At 42.9% G+C, this 21,641-nt stretch overlaps 1 protein-coding gene across 2 annotated transcripts in view; it reads right to left on the reverse strand.

The window, feature by feature from the left end:
• Positions 1-21,641, reverse strand: part of pgpep1 (pyroglutamyl-peptidase I) — a 46,375-nt gene that overhangs the window by 15,613 nt on the left and 9,121 nt on the right. For both annotated transcript variants that reach the window (XM_063032735.1, XM_063032736.1), the window contains exon 2: positions 21,249-21,301. In XM_063032735.1, coding sequence (XP_062888805.1) covers positions 21,249-21,301 — 53 coding nt within the window. The remainder of the gene's footprint in view (positions 1-21,248; positions 21,302-21,641) is intronic.

The raw sequence follows: 21,641 nt of genomic DNA on the forward strand, positions 1-21,641 counted from the left end.
CAAAATTGTCGATTTAAAGAGTTCCTTGGAAGAGAGTAGATTAGGGACAGGAACCCAACAGCAGAAGGCAGAGCCACCAATGATGCAGCAAGGCAAAATGATCTGAAACAACAGGCTGGAATAAAGGCAGTGAAGAAATCAGACCAACATGCACACAATGCTGGAGGAACTCGGCAGGCCAGGCACCATCTATAGAAAAGAGTACAGTCGATGTTTCGGGCTGAAATCCTTCGGCAGGACCCTGCTGGAGGGTCTCGAAACATCGACTGTACCCTTTCCTATAGATGCTGCCTGGTCTGCTGAGTTCCTCCAGCATTGTGTGTGTGTGTGTGTTGCTTGGATTTCCAGCATCTACAGATTTTCTCTTGTTTTTGAAAGAAATCAGAAGACTGGAATAAAATTCAGAGGTAGGGAAAGTCAAGATTAGGCAGAAATTTGAAAACCAAGGCTGAGAATTTAAAAACGAAATCTGTACTTCGCTGGAAACTGGTGTGAGTTCTGCAAGTACAAGGTGACAGATAAAGAGTCAAAGGCAAATGTGGAGAGGGCGGAGCACACAAGGGCAAGGAGGAACAGGGCAGGGGTCAGAGCACACATGATGATGGGCAGGTTACAGCATGGACAATGATTTGGATATACTGGTATTTACACACAATGCCGGACATGCACTGGAAAAGTACAATCTAGAGTAATGAGCAAGATTTTGTAATGGAAATCATGCAAAGAATGATTAAACTGAACATTATTTTAAAAACCTACAGATTAAAAGAAACTACCAAATGAAAATGATCACGTCTTAATCATTTACATAACTACATAGTGCTAAATCAAAGGCTGCAAGATTTAGTGCATCTGTAGTTGATGAATGCATGAATTGTTTGAGTGTGTGTTAATTTTTAAGAGACAGCTGCCACCAATAGCTACAGCCTGACTTAAATGGTGTACATGCCCATAAACAGTCCATCTCAAACTGCACAGATGAGGACAGCCTGCACTATCATCTTTAAACAGAACAGCCCATCTGCTCTAACACAGTCCATAAAACATCGCAACAGTGGGATGGTGGAATGCCTCAAATCTTGACAATGGAAGTCTTTGTTGTTTCTTAATAACAAGCATTCAGGCTGATGACATGAATTGTGCCATTTTCTGTCGTACGAGTGTCTCAACTCTGTCTGACCTACCCTCCCTCACCAAAGCCAAACAAACTCACAGCTGTGCTCAACGTTTGGCCAACCATTTCTCCCACCAGTCAGTGTGTCTGCGAATTGTGTGCAATACCCCCAGCTAAGCCCAAGGGGGCAGCTAGGACAAGGATATTAATAAATTGCAAGGAACCAAACCCAACTAATATAAAACTGGCCTTCATTACAAACAAAAACCATACAATACCAAGCTAAAGCACAGAAGCCTAAATGAACATTGTTCAGTATAAAATATATATTTTATTCTAAAATAAAATGCACTAACTCATCATTACACGGGATAATAATAATTGTCAGGATAGGCCAGAATAGGAAGCCCTCTAAACCAAAAACTGACACAGCAGAATGCAATTCTAACTTAGGATAATGAATTCAGGTGCAGCAACTGTCTCCCCCATCGTCACACAATCAATTCTTTAGATCTTCACTCTGTAATTTTCAACGTAGTACCCCAGTTCTACCCCTTGCCCCAGATCCACAAGTAGAAATGGCTGGGCAGACCCAAGATCGGAAGAAACGTGCCCCAGTGAACTTATTTCTTCCTACAATGATTCCATCCTTTCTGCCCTGGTTTAGTTCCTTCCCACTTAGATCAGTGGCACCTCAGATGCCCTCCTCCAATTTGATGGTTCACAACTCCCTGGTTCCAACTGAATCATCTTGATTACGTACAAACAAGAGAGTGAGTCCTGATAAACGGCCTCAGCCAGAAATGTCGGCTGTTTACTCTCTTCCATAGATGCTGCCTGGCCTGCTGTGTTCCTGCAGCTTTTTGTGTGTGTTACATCCATTATGTATAACTCTATACTTCCATCCACCTCAAGAGGGTCCAAGGCCCTTCTTTCTATTCTACCAACACACATTTAATTGTCTGAACTTGCATCACACCAATAGACACACAGTCACCTTCCCTTTCAACACTTTCACAACTCCCTGGTTGGTCTTTCCTCTCTACCTGGTTGTACTCCCACCTTATATCACTTTCCCCTGCGATCAGAGGATGCAACAGTTGTCTTCCACCCCTTCCCACCATCCAGAGACCCAATTCGCATGCACTTCTTTCATTCTAGTGAACTGCACTTGGTACTCGTAATGTGATTACTTCTGTATTGGAGAAGCCGAACACAGACTGAGCGGCTGGTATGCAGTGGACCTGCATTCAGTCCAAGTGAGTGACTCAAAACTTCAAATTACTGTCATTTATTGTCCATCCCAATCACACGCCAAGTTGTTTGAGGCCTCCTGCATTGTTGCAAATGGCTCAACACAACGTTGAAAAGCAACTCCCCATTTTCTATCTGGGAACGTCACAGACCTCTGGACCACTGAATTCTCCAAATTTATGCAACTTGATCTTTGTCTGTCTGTATTATAACTGTCTTAATATCTGTCCTCCAAGGGGACCACAAAGCTGTTGCTGAGTTTGGGGGCTTGCGTGCCATAAAGACAGGGAGAGCAATGTTGGCTAGAGACCAGGCTTTATGGTTGGCTCTTGGTAGGGTCACCCATGCCAAACAGGTCAAAGGGTAGAGGCCAGACTAAGAGTGGCCCACCGGTCCTCCAGGTTCAGGGGTTCAGCTAACAACACTGACCAGTAAAACAAAATTGTTACGGAAAGAACAATGAAGAATCCTTCTACATCTGAGTGTGACGGAAACAACAATGAAGAATCCTTCTACATCTGAGTGTGACAGTATTTGAGACATGTGTGACTGACAGTGAAAACTGAGGGGAAGCTACTGACATGATGAAGGAAGCCCTGAACACGACCAGAGATGGAGGACCTTCATTGGTGGTGCAATGGGCAGTAGGTAATACCTGTAATTATTTTCAGCTCAGGTCTTTTTTTTTTGTGCTAGGCTAGTCTAGTCTCCTGGGCATCTTTCACAGCCTTGCTATTAACAATATGCTACACAAGACAAAGATGTGTGTTTTAAACTGCGGCATAAACTTGTCCCATCGGCGATATTAATTGTTCCACTCAACCCTCCCTCAACTAGTGACTGAAAACTAACTTGTTTTCTTCGCCCATTTCTGAAGGGTCTCACACCTGAAATGTTCCTGGATGTAATCTCACTTGATGTCTGCTTCCAGTACTTTGTTTTCTTTTCAGATTTCCAACATCAGTAATACCGGCGATTTATATTAACGTGCATTTGATTAGTTGTTGGCAAATGTATGTATTTTTTTTAAATCAGACTTATAATGCCAAAGATGTTGGTTGTCAGGAGAGCAATCCTGTTTGTCTGATTAACTCCCTCATTTCCCTGTACCAATGCAAAGTATTCCCTCGCATGCATGTCTATTAACTGCCCTTTCGATTAGTTTTTTTCCACTTACTAATGTCAATTAGTGATGGACGTTTCTAATTGACTTACCAGCACATTTTTGGAATGCGTAGAAGAATTAGCTGCACTCTGGGATAGCACCTGGGGTCAGGATTTTACCAGGTATTTGACACTGAGCAATAAAGCCTCGAGGGATGGAACCTTCTACTTATTGGAGGCGGCAAAAACATGCCACCTACAATAAATGAAAAGGTTAAATGCAATCAAAGAGGATGACCCTCAAAATCATTTAGTGAAACCACTTGCGTTTGTTCCCATAGAACACTGAACATAGCAAAATGCCCAGGGTTCCTCAGGACTTATAACAATGCAGCTTTCAGTCACAGAGACACCTGGTGTGATCATAAAAGACACGTTAACAGAAGCTTGTTCAAAGAGGCAGGTTTTAAAGACAGTTTTAAAATAGAGGGAATTCTGGTAGTTAGGAGGTTAGGAAAGTGAAAGCAACAATAGGGAGATTAAAATTAGGGATTAGTGGGCAACCCAGGATTGAAAGAAATCAGACTGTTGTGAGGAGGAGAAATAAGACCACAAAATATTAGATAATCAGGAATGACAATTTTAAAATTGAGGCACCAGTGGATGGGAACTACTGCAAGGCACTGAGCATATTATCAAGAGTAAACTTGAATGAGCTCAAAGGGTAGAACATTGGAAGATCATTGGAATATTTGTATCATGGTAACAAAGATCCAAGATTCATGTTTATTTCTCATGTGTACATCACAACATACAGTGAAATGCATTATGTACACTGACAACCAACACACCCGAAGACGTGCTGGAGGCAGCCCGCGGGTATCGCCACATGTTGTGGCACCTACACTGCATGCCCGCAAAGCTCGGCAGAAAAAACACAGAACACAGATCACAGCAAAAACAAGCCATGCACAGACACAGTCCTTCAACCCCAGGCCAGGCCAGGCCAGGCCAGGTCTCCTACTGATGCGGATGCAGTTTCAGTACACGAACTGAGTGAGGAGCAGAGAGAGGCGACACGAGGTGAAGAGGAAATCCAAGGGCAGATCTTCCCTCATGGTCAAACAAGATGAAGATCCAAGTTTATCTGTCACATGTACATCGAAGCATACACAGTGAGATGCCTCGTTTGTGTTAACAACCAACACACTCATCCGTCTGCTAGAGATAGCCCCCAAGTATCGTCACACATCCCAGCGCCAACATATGCTCGGCAAAACAAAATAGAACACAAGCAACAAAACAAGCCCCTGTTGCTCCCTTCCACACACTCCTCTAATCCCACGACAGTCCATATTCTTCAGCTTCCAGTAAACATGGATTCAAACTCTGAATTCAGGCATGGTCACACAGTCATTGGGCCTCCATCTACCCCAGCAGACTCGCAGTGATTTCCAGACCCAGAGCTCTGTCCCAAGGGCCTCGACTTGAATTGAATTAACTACTTCTTACATCCTTCACATACATGAGTAAAAATCTTTATGTTACAACTCCGTCTGAATGTGCAAATTATAGTAATTTGTAATAAATAGTATGTACAGTAAGATCTACAACAGAACAGTCAATATAGCTTAGAAATACAATTGTGTCAGCGTGAATTAATCAGTCTGATGGCCTGTTGGAAGCAGCTGTCCTGGAGCCTGTTGGGCCTGGCTTTAATGCTGCGGTACCGTTTCCCAGCTGGAACACAGTTTGTGATTGGGGTGACTTGGATCCTTCGGGCCCTTTTTAAGCACCTGTCTCTATAAATGTCCTTTTATCCTTTTTTAAAAAAGTAATAAGAAGCCTCCTAGAAAATTGTAGATTTTATGTAGAAATGAATGGAATTAAGAGTAGGTGGCATCCACAAAAGAACAGACTACCACAGGGATCAGTCCTGGCACCTCTACTATTTAATGTCTACACAAATGACCAACCAGCCTTTCCTAATACACGCAGGTTTATCTATGCAGACGACCTGTGCATAGCAACACAAACCAACTCCTTCCAAGAAGTTGAAGTACAACTTACAGCAGTCCTCGAAGCAATGAAGCAGTATTATGAAAAATGGTCTCTGAACCCAAGTCCATCAAAAACTCAAGTGTGTGCATTCCAGCTGAGGAATCGAGAAGCAGCTTGGAAACTCAAGATCTTCTGGTGTGGGAAGGAGCTCGAACACCATGCGACTCCAACTTACCTGGGCGTGACACTGGATAGGACACTCTCATTCGCCACCCACATCCAAAAACTCCGAGGGAAAGTTGCCTCTCGCAATTCTCTCTTGAAAAAATTAGCAAGCACGAAATAGGGAGCTAATACTCACACACTTAGATCAACTGCCCTAGCACTCTGCTATGCACCTGCAGAATACTGTGCACCCGTGTGGGGCAGATCAGCCCATGCGAAGAAAATAGACCCGCTGCTTAACGAAGCCTGCTGAATAATCACGGGCACACTGCGCCCCACACCCACTAACATCATTTACAGACTTGCAGGCATTGCTCCCCCAGAGATCCGAAGACACACTACAACAAAAATTGAAAAAGATAAACTGAACTCGGATCCACGGCACCCACTACATCATCATGTGCCAGTTCCCAACCGCCTAAAATCGAGGAAAAGCTTTGCTACAGTGGAGGAACTACCGCATGGAACATCCCCCCAAACATACAGGATTGACCTCTGGCAACAAACAGAAGCCAGAACCCCACCAAACAATACAGTGCAAGACCCCACAGAAATGTTGCCAGATGGGGCACTGCTTGACAGACAGAAGTGGTGCACTCTCTTCAGAGCAAGAGTGGGTGTTTATAGGACGGGAGACAATATGGTGAAGTGGGGTTTAAAGACCAGCGAATCCTGTGAGTGTGGCGAAAAGGTGCAGAACATTGAACACATTCTGCGCAACTGCCCACTCTCACCTGATTTAGCTGACGCTGACCTGCTCAACATCAACCAAACAACACTAGGATAGCTGGCTGTCTGGTGTGATCATCTATAACGATGATGATATAAATGTCCTCAGTAGCGGAAGTTCATAACCACTGACGCGCTGTGCTGTCTGCACCACTCTCTGCAGAGCCCTGCGACTGAGGGAAGTACAGTTCCCATACTGTACTTGGTTGAGACAAATGTAGGTCCCTTACAGTCAAAAACAGGTGAATTGGTCATGGGGAACAAGGACACGGCTGACCAATTGAATAACTACTTTGGTTCTGTCTTCACTAAGGAGGACATAAATAATCTTCTGGAAATAGTAGGGGACAGAGGGTCTAGTGAGATGGAGGAACTGAGGGAAATACATGTTAGTAGGGAAGTGGTGTTAAGTAAATTGAAGGCACACACTTATCCACACAGGTCATGATGAAGTCAGCGATATCTGAGGTGTATTTTTCAGATGTGAAGATTAATCCCTGAATATTGTCCAGTCCACAGACTCAAAGACCCTCTGGACTTAGAGGGTCGAATCAAGGTCCAGGAGAAATGGAGACAGGTTAACCCTTATTGACATCAGTGAATCTGGGGCTGGGAGTGTGAACAGCTTTAAGTTCCTTGGCATACACATCACCAAGGACCTCACTTGGTCTATACATACCGGCTGTGTGGTGAAAAAGCACAACAGCTCCTCTTTCACCTCAGACGGTTGAAGAAGTTCGGCTTGAGACCCCAAATCCTAAGGACTTTCTACAGGGGCACAATTGAGAGCATCCTGATTGGCTGTATCACTGCCTGGTATAGAAACATAGAAAATAGGTGCAGGAGTAGGCCATTTGGCTCTTCGAGCCTGCACCGCCATTCAGTATGATCATGGCTGATCATCCAACTCAGAACCCTATACCTGCCTTCTCTCCATAGCCCCTGATCCCTTTAGCCACAAGGGCCATATCTAACTCCCTCTTAAATATAACCAATGAACTGGCCTCAACTGTTTCCTGTGGCAGAGAATTCCACAGATTCACCACTCTCTGTGTGAAGAAGTTTTTCCTCATCTCGGTTGTAAAAGGCTTCCCCTTTATCCTCAAACTGTGACCCCTCGTTCTGGACTTCCCCAACATCAGGAACAATCTTCCTGCATCTAGCCTGTCCAATCCCTTTAGAATTTTATACATTTCAATCAGATCCCTGCTCAATCTTCTAAATTCCAGAGAGTATAAGCCTAGTCGATCCAGTCTTTCATCATATGAAAGTCCTGCCATCCCAGGAATCAATCTGGTGAACCTTCTTTGTACCCCCTCTATAGCAAGAATATCTTTCCTCAGATTAGGGGACCAAAACTGCACACAATACTCTAGGTGTGGTCTCACCAAGGCCTTGTACAACTGCAGTAGTACCTCCCTGCTCCTGTACTCGAATCCTCTTGCTATGAATGCCAGCATACCATTCGCCTTTTTCACTGCCTGCTGTACCTGCATGCCCACTTTCAATGACAGGTGTACAATAACACCCAGGTCTCTTTGCACCTCCCGTTTTCCTAATCGGCCACCATTCAGATAATAATCTGTTTTCCTGTTCTTGCCACCAAGGTGGATAACCTCACATTTATCCACATTAAATTGCATCTGCCATGAATTTGCCCACTCACCTAACCTATCCAAGTCACCCTGCATCCTCTTAGCATCCTCCTCACAGCTGACACTGCCGCCCAGCTTCGTGTCATCCGCAAACTTGGAGATGCTGCATTTAATTCCCTCGTCTAAGTCATTAATATATATTGTAAACAACTGGGGTCCCAGCACTGAGCCTTGTGGTACCCCACTAGTCACTGCCTGCCATTCTAAAAAGGTCCCGTTTATTCCCACTCTTTGCTTCCTGTCTGCCAACCAATTCTCTATCCACATCAATACCATACCCCCAATACCATGTGCTTTAAGTTTGCACACTGATCTCCTGTGTGGAACCTTGTCAAAAGCCTTTTGAAAATCGAAATAGACCACATCCACTGGTTCTCCCCTATCCACTCTACTAGTTACATCCTCAAAAAATTCTATGAGATTCGTCAGACATGATCTTCCTTTCACAAATCCATGCTGACTTTGTCCGATGATTTCACCGCTTTCCAAATGTGCTGTTATCACAACTTTGATAACTGACTCTAGCATTTTTCTCCCCTTAATCTCTCCATTACTTTCGGGTTATTGAGTATATGTGAGTTTAGCCTCCATAGTGTTTTCCTCATTTTCCTTTCCAGGATTAGAGACATAGAGACTGGGCTATGATCCGACAGATCAATTGTTGCAATATTACAGTTTTTTATCCTGAGTCTATCTGTATTAAAGATAAAGAAATAGTCTATCCTTGAATAGGCTGAATGAGGGAAAGAGTAATATGTATAATCTTTACTAGTAGGGTGTAATTTCCTCCAGACATCTATAATTCCCAACTCCTCCATCAATGAATTCACTTTCCGAGTCAGAGGTTTATTCTGAGTAACTATTCTTGAAGAATCTAATATAGGATTTAATCTAATACTAAAATCCCCTCCACAAATTACTACCCCTCGAGAACTGACCATTAGGTCAAAAATGTGTCTATAAAATGACCATTCACTACCTGGAGGAGCATAAACATTCAGCAATGTTATTTCTGTACCTTCTATTCTTCCTGTGATTTTTACAAACCGTCCTTCTTTGTCTCTAGTCTCTGAAATATGTTCATAATTAAGAGTACTTGATATTAAAGTAGCTACCCCTCTTTTGTGACTCAATTTATATGATGAATAAAATACATGCTTAAAGCTCATTCTTTTTAATTTTCCATGTTCAGATTGGCTCATATGTGTTTCCTGGAGGAAAGCTATTTGTGCCCTCTCTTTTTTCAATTTAGACATAATCTTATTTCTTTTAATTGGATTCAAAACCCCATTAACATTATAGGAAATTATTTTTACCAACTCAGTTTGCATTTTTCTCTAGTAGAAAAAAAGCACTCTCCTTTTCTAACCAAACAGTAAGCAATCCCTTCTCAACAGTAAACCAAGACATATAACCACACCCTAGACATTTCTGAACGTATAACATTTGAAAATTTTTCCCGACTTCCCAAAGTGAGGCCTGAGCACCGACCCGCCTCAGTTCAGAGGGATAACCTCTATCTTCACCCTGTGTTAGAGGGCCCTCAGCAGTTTGAATAATCATAGAGAATTTTCTCCTATTTATGTCTCGACCATATTGCTATCATTCAAGTTATTCCGCCTAGTTTATTTTCAGTTACCAGTTTTCATTTTACTTTTAAGTCCGATTTACTCTTTTCAGTCATTTCTCTTAATTAATCTGTATTCTCTGTACATTCGCGTCTGAATATTTGCAGCTTTTCCTTGTAGTTTGACACTCTGGTTCGAGTGGAGCGTCCTCGCCCCACTAACTGCCACGACTTCTGCCGAATCCTCTCCAGTAGCGACTCCGGTTGGGTGATAACTTTAATAGGTAGTCCCCGGTCCGCCAGGTCCAATGTTGCCTTCTCCACCATAGCGTAAGTTTTTTTCCCTTCGTCGTAAAAGACTCTCAGCCGAGCTGGATACGGGGTCTGGAATCTGATGTTGTTTTCCTTCAGGACCCTCCGTGTTTCCGTATATTCCTTCCGTCTGGCAAGAATCCCCGGTGCGTAGTCGTGGTCTAAACTGATTTTGCAGTTGTTCCACATGAAACCTTTCTTTTGCCATGCTCTTTTAAGCACCTCTTCCTTCGTTCTGTAACTGAGAAATCTGATCAGAATCGATCTGGGCTGGGCGCCTGCCGGAGGCTGTGGTGCCAACGCGCGGTGAGCCCTTTCTATCTGTAGGTCTTTTGCGGCCGGTATATCAAGGTTCTCTCTAAGCAGCTTCTCCACGAAGGGAATCATCAATCCGGGTTTACCTTCGGTTCCTTCGGGAACTCCGTAGATCCTCACATTTTCCCTTCTCGAGCGGCCTTCTTGATCTATTAGTTTCCACTGGAGCTGGTCTTGTAGCTTCAGCATTTCTGCTATCACTTGCTTCGCGTTTTGTAGCTTCTCTTCAATTCCAACAATCCTCGCTTCGGCTTCATCTATCCGCGAGTTAGTTTTTACTATTTCTCCTTTAATATCTTCCAGCTGTTTGCTGTTATCTTGTCAGAACTCGCGAATCTCTCCGAGAATCAAAAACAGAGTCACCGATTCCCCCTTATTATCTCCGTCCTGGCTTGCCGTGGGGGAGCTAGGCCCGTCGCCTTGCTGCATCTCTTTATGTTTATCAGCCTTCGAAGCGGACTTTTTATTCTTGTTCTTAGACATCATCCTTGCCCCTTTTATTAATATAGTTATGCAATATTAAGTATTTGTCTAAATTCGATTTTGGGGCAGTTTACCTTCTTTTTTGTCGAGAGACCTTTTCCTTACGCCGCCATTCCCTTGATGACCCTGGCAGCAACCCCGATCCCCTGTCCTGCAATTCCACACCCACCGCCCCCCACACATCCCTGTCCTTAAAACCTTGACCTAACCACCAACTTCCCTCTCTGTCCCCAAAACTACCCCTACAAACCAAAATAGAATACACTCCAAAACAACTAAAACTGCACCGTGACCTCAACAGAGGTCACAGCTCGTTGCCATCTTGAGAATGCCAGACATCATGAGGCACAACCTGAATGCTGTCAGCACGACAGACTACTCAAACCTCCGAGTGCTCCGGAAAGCAGGTGCTGCTTGACCCAACTTCAACCTGTGTGCTCCGGTTCATTGTGCTCTCAGCCATGGGAGTAATTCAGCCGTCAAGACTATCCAGCAACTCTATCACCTCTTCCAAATTTATCCCTCAATCACAGAACCATTCTGACCGCTTGGTTGGTCACCCGAAGGCCGTCACATTCCTCCAAAAGTACGCTGAACAGAGTTGGAACAACATTCCAGTTATAGTCGGGATATTGTTTTATAAGAGCTCAGCATCACTTTGGCTTTTATATTATTTCTCAGCCAGTGCCCTTTTAAGACCTTTCTCAGCCTCCCTGCCTTGTTCAGTTATGTGTATACATCAGATCTCCTTTGCCAAATTACTCCTACAATTGTACCTTCACATTTTAGATTCAAATATTCATCGTTATACAACACCAAAAAAGGCCCTCCTGTCCAGCTCACCCATGCTGACCAAGTTATCCATCTATGGTAATCCTGTTAGCTTGTTTGACCCATTTGACTTCACACCTTTCCTACCCATGTCCAAATGTCTCATAAATGCAGTAAGTGTACCTGACTCTGGCAGCTCTTTCCGCAAACTTTCCACCCTTTAGTGAAAAACCTACTCCTCAGATCCTCTGAAAACTCTGCCTCTAGTTTTAGATTCCCTATCCTGGTAAAAAGACAATCTGCCCTATCTCAGCACCTCAAATTTTTATGAGGTCACTACTAAGCCTCCTCTGCTCCAGTGAAAAATACTCCAGTCTATCTATCCAATCTCTTAATAAGCTCTGCAGTCCGGGCCTCTTTATCGTGAATATTTTCTGCACCCTAACTAATCATGTCCTTCCTATAGCGTGGTGACTAGAACTGCAAAGAAAACTCCAAGTACAGCCTAACAACAATTTGCACAGCTACAACACGATGTCCCAATCCCTATACTCAGTGCCTCAGCTGATGAAGTTAAACATACCAGACACTTCCTTCACTACCCTCTTCTACTACTACTATAAAACCAGTCTGCTACCTCTGCCTGGAACCCACATCTTCTCACCTTCTGGATCAGCCACCATGCAGAATCTTCTCAAAGTCCTTGCCAAGATCCACGCAAGAAATGTCCAATGCCTTGCTCTCATCAATCTTCTAATCACTTTTTCACCTTCATGAGAAACAATCTTCCATGAACAAGGCCATGCTAACTATACCCAATCAGACTATACCCTATATACCCTCATCTTCCCAATGCAAATAAGTATTGTATTTATGTGTAATCCTCTCACCGAAGGCTTGTAATGAGTTAGCTATTACTGTGAATACAAACTAACAGGAACATAACTCAACAATGCATGGAAGTAACAATGGGAAGACCATTTCCAATAAACAAACATGTTTAGGATAAATATGACTTGGGTAAATACTTTCTCCAAGAACGTGCGATAACTAATTAAACGTTATCTGAACATTCTCCGTGAGGCCATTGTCTGCACGAGGATTTTCAGACAACAGTATCTGTCCTTTCAAATGAGTTCATATTCTTCTGCCAAGTTTAATGTCCATTTCCATTTTCCTTATTTCTCCTCCTCCATCAAAAAAAATCCTGTACTCTCTCCAGATAATGGCTACTCCCGATCTGGGGATCTTATTGGCCAAATGTTAAGAAAACAATCCTATTGGCTAATTCAACAAGCCTAACTTATCAATCAACTGAATTACTTGATTGTATAATTAAAGGAACACATTGTATTGAGAAAATCTACAGAAAATAAAATACCCACAGCATAACTGTATTTATACAATAACGCATCATCTAGTTCAGGGTATTACACATGCTCCACTGGTGCATGATGCCAATCTCGTTACTTCTAATGCTTCACTTTGGTGTATTAGATATCATCTTCCATATGTCAGCCCATCTACTGCACTTCCAAGTTACAGGCTGACTGCAGATTTAGACATTGTTCTTTGAACTTTGATAATTAATAAAAATTGGGAAAATCAGTGACCCCAGCACCGACCTGTGAAGAAAAGAGTTTTCCACCTCCAGAAACAATTTAACACTGGTTCATACCCAATTCTATTTTCTTCCCCCTTCTGCCTCTGGGGTTTGTTTGATGGGTTTCAACCTCCCTGCAGGGAAAAACAAGTCTTGTCAGCAAGCATTTGACGGTGATGTTAGAAATCAATAATCCCGGGTCCAAGGGCGTCAGTTCAGGAGTTCCTCAGCCCAAAGCACCTTCAGTTGCTTAATCAATTACCCTCCTTCTACCCCAAGGTCAGAAGTAGGATACGCCACTGATGACTACATAAAGTTCAATTTCATTTGCCACTCCACAGGAAATAAAGCAGCACATGTCTGGATGCAGGGAGATCTGGTACCGTTCAGGCATGAGCTGATAAGTGGCAAATAAAATCCCAAAAATCCCAGCAATGACCATTGACGACAAGGGAGTGGAACCACCCACTACCGACATTCCTCTTATTGAGGTTTCTGGGGGGGGGGGTGTTCACCACTGACCAGAAACTAACAGAGAGAGCCACAAGAGCAGGTCAAGGTTTGGATTATCCTACATTGGGAGACTTATCTATTGACATCCCAAACCCCAATACAAGGCACAAGTCAGGAGCATGATGAACTATTTCTCACTTGTTTGGGTAAGTACAGTGCCAACCTTACTGAAGCTGAACAATCAAGACCATTTATTGGCGCCACCAACCAACCTTGCTGTTAATTCTCACCGTCACTGATGCAGTGGCAGCGATGTGCACCATCTACACAGTTCGTTCTCTAGACTACTCTGCCCTCCAGCTCCTCGCGCTCTCTATCATCGCACAGACAAGAGAAAATCTGCAGATGCTGGAAATCCAAGCAACACGCACAAAATGCTGGAGGAACTCAGCAGGCCAGGAACTCTCTATCATTGAATAGGCAAGGGTAGCAGGTACACAGCAACACCATCAACTGAATGCTCCCCCCCACCAAGTTGCCAGACACCCTCATTTAAAGACACATCACTCAATTTAAATCCTCAGACTTCCTTCTCAACAGCACGATACAAGAGCCTTCATCAGAAAGATTACAGCCATTCAAGGAAGTTGACTAGCTCTTTCGGAGGCAGTTTAGGGATGGGCATAGATCTTAAAAACTGAAATTAAGTCCAGGCACAAATCGGTCTCATTAACTCTCTCTGAAGCCGATCACAACTGATGCTCAGATACAATTCCTATGGCACGATTGATGAGGGAAACAGCGAGTTCGGCAAAAATTCAAGACACAGGATGCAGTGGCTAACTGGGCAAGATTTCAATGGAAATAATCAAATTAAATGCAGACACCATTCACAACCTAGCTTGGTGGCAAGAATTTGCAATCTGTTATCGTTAGGTACAGAGTGTGAACCAGCCTGGGCGTCTTTCCATCTTATTAAAAATTTAAGTCCAGCAGACTAATTTCACAGCTGAAGGACAGGGAGAAGCAGTATAAAGGATCAATACATACGAAAGAATACTAATTAAACTCTGCAGCAATCTGAACAGTCTACAGTTGCCTAGTGAATGAAATGCAAAAGACCCTATCAGCTTGCACCAGGGAAAGGTCTTATACCAATATTTCAAATGCAAACAGGGCTTGCCCATCATATCAACAAAACCACTCAATTTATTTTTCTTTTATCAGTCAAAATGTTGTAGGTGGAGACTAGCACTGCAGAGCTCAGCTGCAAAAGTCCCTACCTTAACTCAGTAACCATAGTCTAAAAGTGAAGTGCTTTGACATTACCCAAGGTAGTGGCAGACACAATGAAAGTTAATTATTTCTAAATGTTTGCCATAGATATGGATTCTGTTGGTTTGATTTTTAGTGCAACTTCGGCATATAGCTTAAACACCAGTCTGTCCATCTGAAGGGGTAGCAGCTTCAAACCTAGCCAGTTCAAATTCTATAGCCAATATGCATAATAAATACAAAACCTGTAGCCACAGTTCACCAATGACATCATGAAAAATATATCACAGCAAAAATTTGGATCACAAAACCATAAAACTAGGCTTGCTATCAAAGTGCTAAGGGAGTGGTGCTGAAGGGGACGGGCTCATGCTGGAGCAAATAGTTGGCTTCAGCTCCAAGTTTTTTGTTCAATTCACAAAATGCTCTCTCCAAAACTCCAGAAATCTATTTCAGCCTTGAACTTATTTCATAACTCAACATCTCGGCCATTGTGGGTGCAGATTCTCAAAGACTCACACAAGACCAAGGCAAAGAAATTCTTCTTTAACTCAGCCTTCAATGATTGCCTCTTTGGCCTGAGACAATGCTCCCTACTTAATTCCCTCTCAGAAGGGGACATAAAGATAGCATTTACCTTCAAGTCTCCTCAGAATCACCTGGTATATGGGAAATTAACTCTCATTCCTCGGAACTCCAGTGCACGAAGGCTCATTTTACTCAGGCAGCTGAGAGAAGCGAATGCAGCCCAGCCCATTGTGGGTACAGCACCCATGTGAGACTGCCTCAACAAGGCAGCATCTATCAAGGATCCCCACCTTCTATGTCATGTCCTCTTCTTGCTGCTACCACTGGGCACAGCACCACGCCCATGAACAGCTACCTCCCTACAACTATTAGGTTCTTAATCGACCTGCACAATTCCATGAGTAAAACAAAATATGAACCATCTATCTCTTGCATGACCAAACTTGGCATTATTGTCATCTTGAATTCTTTTTTGTTTCTTCACTGCCGTGCTCAATGAGTGTAACTTATGCTCTGTGTTGTCTGAACCTCAATTCCTGTGGTATTGCTGTAAGCTTTCATTGTAGCCATACCTCACTATACACTTATTAATGCAAATATCTAATCAGCCAATCATGTGGCAGCAACTCGATGCATAAAAGCACGCAGACATGGTCAAGAGGTTCAGCTGTTCAGACAAAATAGAATGGGGAATAGATGTGATCGAAGTGACATTGATCATGCAATGATTGCTGGTGCCAGATGGGTGGTTTGAGTATCTCAGAAACTGCCGATCTTTTGGGAATTTCATGGGAACAGTCTCTGGATTTACAGAGAATGGTGTGCAAAACAAGAATCATCCAGTGAGCAGCAGTTCTGTGGGTGAAAACACCTTTTTAAATGAGAGAGGACAGAGTAGAATGGCCAGATTGGTTTGAGTTGACAGGAAGGCAATAGTAACTCAAATGACCACAAGCTGCAACAGCACTGTGCAGAAAAGCATCTCTGAATGCACAAGACGTTGAACCTTGAAGTGGACGGACCACAGCAGAGGACTGTGAACATATACTCAGTGACGACTTCATTAGGTACAGGAGGTGTACCTAATAAGGTGGCCACTGAGTCTACTTATGCACATGATCTTGAACTTTATGTAGTGTTTCAGATGTGCTCTTACCAAACCTCTCCAGTTTTAGTAAGAATCCCTCCTTTTCATTCTAAGAGCTACACAGGAAAAATAGTCATCAGTTTACACAAAATATCCATTAACCACTTCATAATCCTATTAATCAGCTGAATTCTCAACCAAATGCATTCTGGCATGGTTTTCAAAGCCTTGAGGAAGCACGATTTGACAAAAAAGCTATAAAGTATATTTGAAATACTGCATCTGTAATGATGCAGTATGCACAGCAAGCTCCCACGATAAATATTGTCCATGAGACCAAGTTCAGGTTTCTTCTTCCAAATACTGTATTAGAACCTTTCACATCAACCTGAGGCACAGCGGGGAACCTGGGCTAGAAATTTTCATCCACAGATAACACGTCTAGGTAAAAAGCAACATACCCACTAAACTCTCTGAAGTATGTATTGTTCTTCCGAGGCACTTGAATACATTAATTTCTGACGGAGGCAAGAGAGGAAGCACCATCTCAGACTGCAATGGGCTCTGCTGCATAGAAGACATCAATAAAACCAACACCTCTGGAAGAGATCAACGGATGGCATCACAATCCCACCGATTCTACGGAGCATCAGGTTATTTCTAATCAAATGCAGAAAGGAGAACAGAGGCTAAGCAGCAACAATCATCCTTTTTTTAATAATTCTATTAGCTCCAGGACAATCCTGCTCAACAATATCTCTGCTTCCATAAATATTTTGGCAGAACAATCTTCCAAGAAGGTTGCACAGCTACCAAACCAATTAAATTACCTTTATAAATAAGAATTTAAGACAACTGATAAATGCAGGAGATTTGGAATAAGTAACGCTTTGCCTAGACTGGCATTTCTGGCGCAGACAAAGTGCATTTAAAGATGTAGCCACTCCATAAGCGACTGATTTTAAAAGGCAACTTTCTGATTGATGCTCCTGTGATTAAAATGCAGATGCTGTTGCCGTGGGGAACAGACGTCTGGTGACTTGCCTTTGTGTTGGTTCATTCCTGCTGCCTGCTGTCTGGAATTGTGTTAATAACACAAGTGTGTGAGTATGTGTGTGAGTATGTGGTTGAAGACGAAGACTTGGAAGGGGTTGAAATAAAAATCACATCAGTAATTAATCCCAAGTCATCACTGTATTTATTGGAATAGTCTGATGTTAATGTAACATCTGCCTGCATTGTGCCAGAAACTACTTTTTAAAATCAGACTCAAAATCCTCGTGTTGATACTGTTAATTGATATTAAACCTTACACTGTGATTTGAACAAAGGCAAACTAACTAGTTAAAACTCTTAGTTTATACATAAAGCAACCCAACACCTAGGAAGCAAGCATAGTATTGTGCCTTCAATAAAGATCTGTTTGTCCTACCAAAATCATCCTGCTCCACCTGGTCCATAAATCAGGTTCAGACCTACGACCTGACAATAGCACCACTGTTGCAATGAGCTCATGACATTTTTACTCCAGAGGTCACAAGCAAAAGCTCCTCACAGTAAAAAGGGTATTTTTAGAAAAAGTTTTAGATGGGAAAATGCATGTAATCTGTGCTAGCCCTGAGATTCCGATAAGTACAAACCCTTTGCAGCAAATCTAATACCCCTGAAATGTAATCATGGGAACATAGCCTACTTCAAATTTCCCCTGCACCAAATCATCTCTTAAAAACCAAGATTTTAGACCATAAGATATAGGAGTTAAATTAGGCCATTTAGCCCCTTGGGTCTGTTCCGCCATTTCATCATGGCTGATCCAATTTTCCTCTCATCCCCAATCTCCTGCTTTCTCCCCATATCCCTTCATGCTGCAACCAGTCAACAAGATTTCTGGCAAAAGAAATTCCTCATCTCATTCTAAAAGGACGGCCCTTTACTCTGTGGCTGTCGCCTTTGGACCCAGACTCTCCCACCATAGGAAACATCCTTTCCACATCCACTCTATCAAGGCCTTTCACCATTCATTTGTTTCAATGAGATCACCCCTCAATCTTCTGTATTCTAGTGAATACAGGCCCAGAGCCATCAAACACTCTGTTCAATCCTAGAATCATTTTTGAGAACCCCTTGAACCCTCTCCAGTGTCAGCACATCCTTTCTAAGATAATGGGCCCATAACTGCTCACAATACTCCAAGTGAGGCTTCGCCAGTGCTTTATAAAGTCTCAACATCACATCCTCACTTTTATATTCCAGTCTTCTTGAAATGAATGCCTTCCTCACCACAGACTCAACCTGCAGATTAACCTTTGGGGAATCCTGCACAAGGACTCCCAATTTCCTTTGCACTCATTTTCTCTCCATTTAGAAAACAGTCAACCCTTTAATTTCCTCTACCAAAGTGCATGACCATACACCTCCCAACACTATATTCCATCTGCCATTTCTTTGCTCATTCTCCTAATCTGTCTAAACCCTCCTGTAGCCTCTCTACTTCATAGTGTATGCAAACTTTCCTGCCAATCAGCCACTGCTTTATCCATGCTAGAATCTTTCCCACAATACCATGGGCTCGTAGCTTGTTAAGCAGCCTCACGTGTGGCAACTTGTCAAAGGCCTTCTGAAAATCCAAGTAAGTACACAACATCAACCGATTCTCTTTTGTCTATTCTGCTTGTTACTCTTCAAAGAATTCCAACAGGTTTGTCAGGCAAGATTTTCCCCTCAAGGAAACCAAGTAGACTATGGCCTATTTTATCATGTGCCTCCAAGTACCCTGAGATCTCATCCTTAACAATTCTGGTTATTTATCCCCAATTAACTTTGTGTGGCACACCACCACAAAAACTGGATCACACAGGGAGTACCAGTCAAATACTCAGTGAAGTCTCCCACGACTTGGTTGGCACTGACCTTGTCCAATGTTGTGCCAACCTATACAATCCAGGGATCTCCAGGAACGATTCAAGCTCAAGATACCACAGTGCCTGATGTACCTTCTAATACATGCCTGTGTTGACTACAGAGCTCCCTGGACTAAACACGTAGGCGATGAACCCATCTACACTTACGCCATTGTACAGGTTTGCAGTAGAGAGCATCCTAACATGCCGCATCACTGCATGGTATGGAAACTGCTCTGCGGTGGACAGGAGGGCTCCACAACAGACAGTCAAAACTGTCCAACACATCACCAGCACCAGCCTACCCACCAGCAAGGACATAAATAGAAACAGGTGCCAGAAAAGGGCCAGTAACATCATGAAGGATCCTACCTAGTCTGCTCATGGATTGCGTGTCCCATTCCTTTCAGGAGGAGACTACTTAGAATTCATGCCAGGACCACCAGACTTAAGAACAGTTACTTTTCCCTAAGCAGACAGGCTGATCAACACCTCCAACCCACTAACCCACCTCCCCTCCCCCCCCACAACTAGCACTACCTCGTTGCCTGTCAGTCACCCTTATGAGCAGGCACTCCTGTGTTTAGTGTCACTTTATGGACATACAATATATAGCTATTGTGCTTTTTTAACATTATTGCATTCTTTATTTTATTGTGGGGTTTTTTTTGTGCTGCATCAGATCTGGCGTAACAATTATCTTGTTCTCCTTTGCACTTGTCTACTAGAAATGACATTTAAACATTCTTGAACCTTAAGAAGGGATTTTTGTCCCAAGTGCTAAAAGGTAACTATAGGACGGAAGAAGATGTCATAACTGGAAGAACAGGACATCCAAGCAAGTCCAAACAAGCTGCCGATACCACTTTCCAAGGTCATTAAGTAGCAGACTCAGCTGGCCTTCTTCACCCTGGCCACGTCTGCCTTCTCCGGGGTACATCCAATTCCTAATGCCAACAGAAATAGTTCAGAAGTTCTCTTGGGTCAATATCTAGTCCTCAATCACTTACACAATAGGTGATCTGCTCACTGTCATACTGCTCATTTATGGGATCTTCCAATGAGAAAATTGGAAGTTGTATTTCCCATGTTTCAGCAGCATGTATATTTCAACCATATGTAACTGACTGAAGAGAGCTTGGGATATTGAGAAGGATATGAAAGGCGCCACATAAATACTTCAGTTTTTAAATTAAAGATTTGATGAGATAGGCTCTCAATTGAACAGTCCACAATTAGGAGCCATGAAAAAGGTGAATAGAATGGAAGTGTTGAAGGGGAAGTTAAGTTAGCTCAGCAGGAAGAAATAACAGTATGTGCCAAAAAGGTTAGAGAGACATGTGGAGCAGAAGGACGAGCTTGGCACACTTGTGTGGAAAAGAACTATCCGTGAATAGCAATTTCCATAGCCGGTAGATGTGATGGGCCTCAGGTAAGGGCAAGAATTTACCAAAGCTGCAAGGCCTTCGATCCTGGCAAAGCCAATTAATACAAATGCTGCCATGTGTTCACACATGCAGGTTAGCCAAAAGAAAAAATTGTAGTGTGCACTGTCCAACCAGGAGCACATTTAAACAAGAAAATAAGAGTGCTGGTCAAAGCGTGAGGACAGGGTATAGAGCAAGTCAAGTACAACTCGGGTTGTGGATATCCGGCTCTGTCTGTGCCCTCAGAAATAGACCCGAGGTAGCTTCATTCTATTTACCTGTACTGGGAACACTCGATAGACCTGTGTAACCTACGCACATTACTTACATGCTTCGGCATTTCTTCACCTGTAGAGATAATTCATTGAAGACTCAATGCTCTTCAGTAACATTACCTGGCAGGCAGCAAAGCAAATGATTAAAATAAAGGAAAAAGTCATCTTACCTGCACAGCAACCCAGCTCGCATTGGTAGTGTGTTCTCCAAAGGGGCCAAAACCTTAAATATAGAAGAGATTCAACATCAGTTAAAAAAAACACACCAGAAATATAACCCTGACTTAGAATCTGCCTCTGAACATTAGTGATACAGACAACACACTTGAACTAAAACCTTTGCTTCCTATTTCCTACACAGTTTAAGTATCAGCCATGCATTGAGCTGCAGGTTCAGTTCCCACTCCACAGCTTGATCCAATTCATGGAAACATGAAGGAATGCTGCACTCCCAGAGGTGCTGTACTCATGATCCTAAAATCAGGATATTTGACCATCCTCTTACATAGGCCTAAAAGACTCCATGATATTCATCCAAATGGTTAATAAAGGAACTCAAATTC

This window comes from Mobula hypostoma, chromosome 24 (assembly GCF_963921235.1).
Source record: "Mobula hypostoma chromosome 24, sMobHyp1.1, whole genome shotgun sequence".
NCBI classification, from domain to species: Eukaryota; Metazoa; Chordata; class Chondrichthyes; order Myliobatiformes; family Myliobatidae; genus Mobula; species Mobula hypostoma.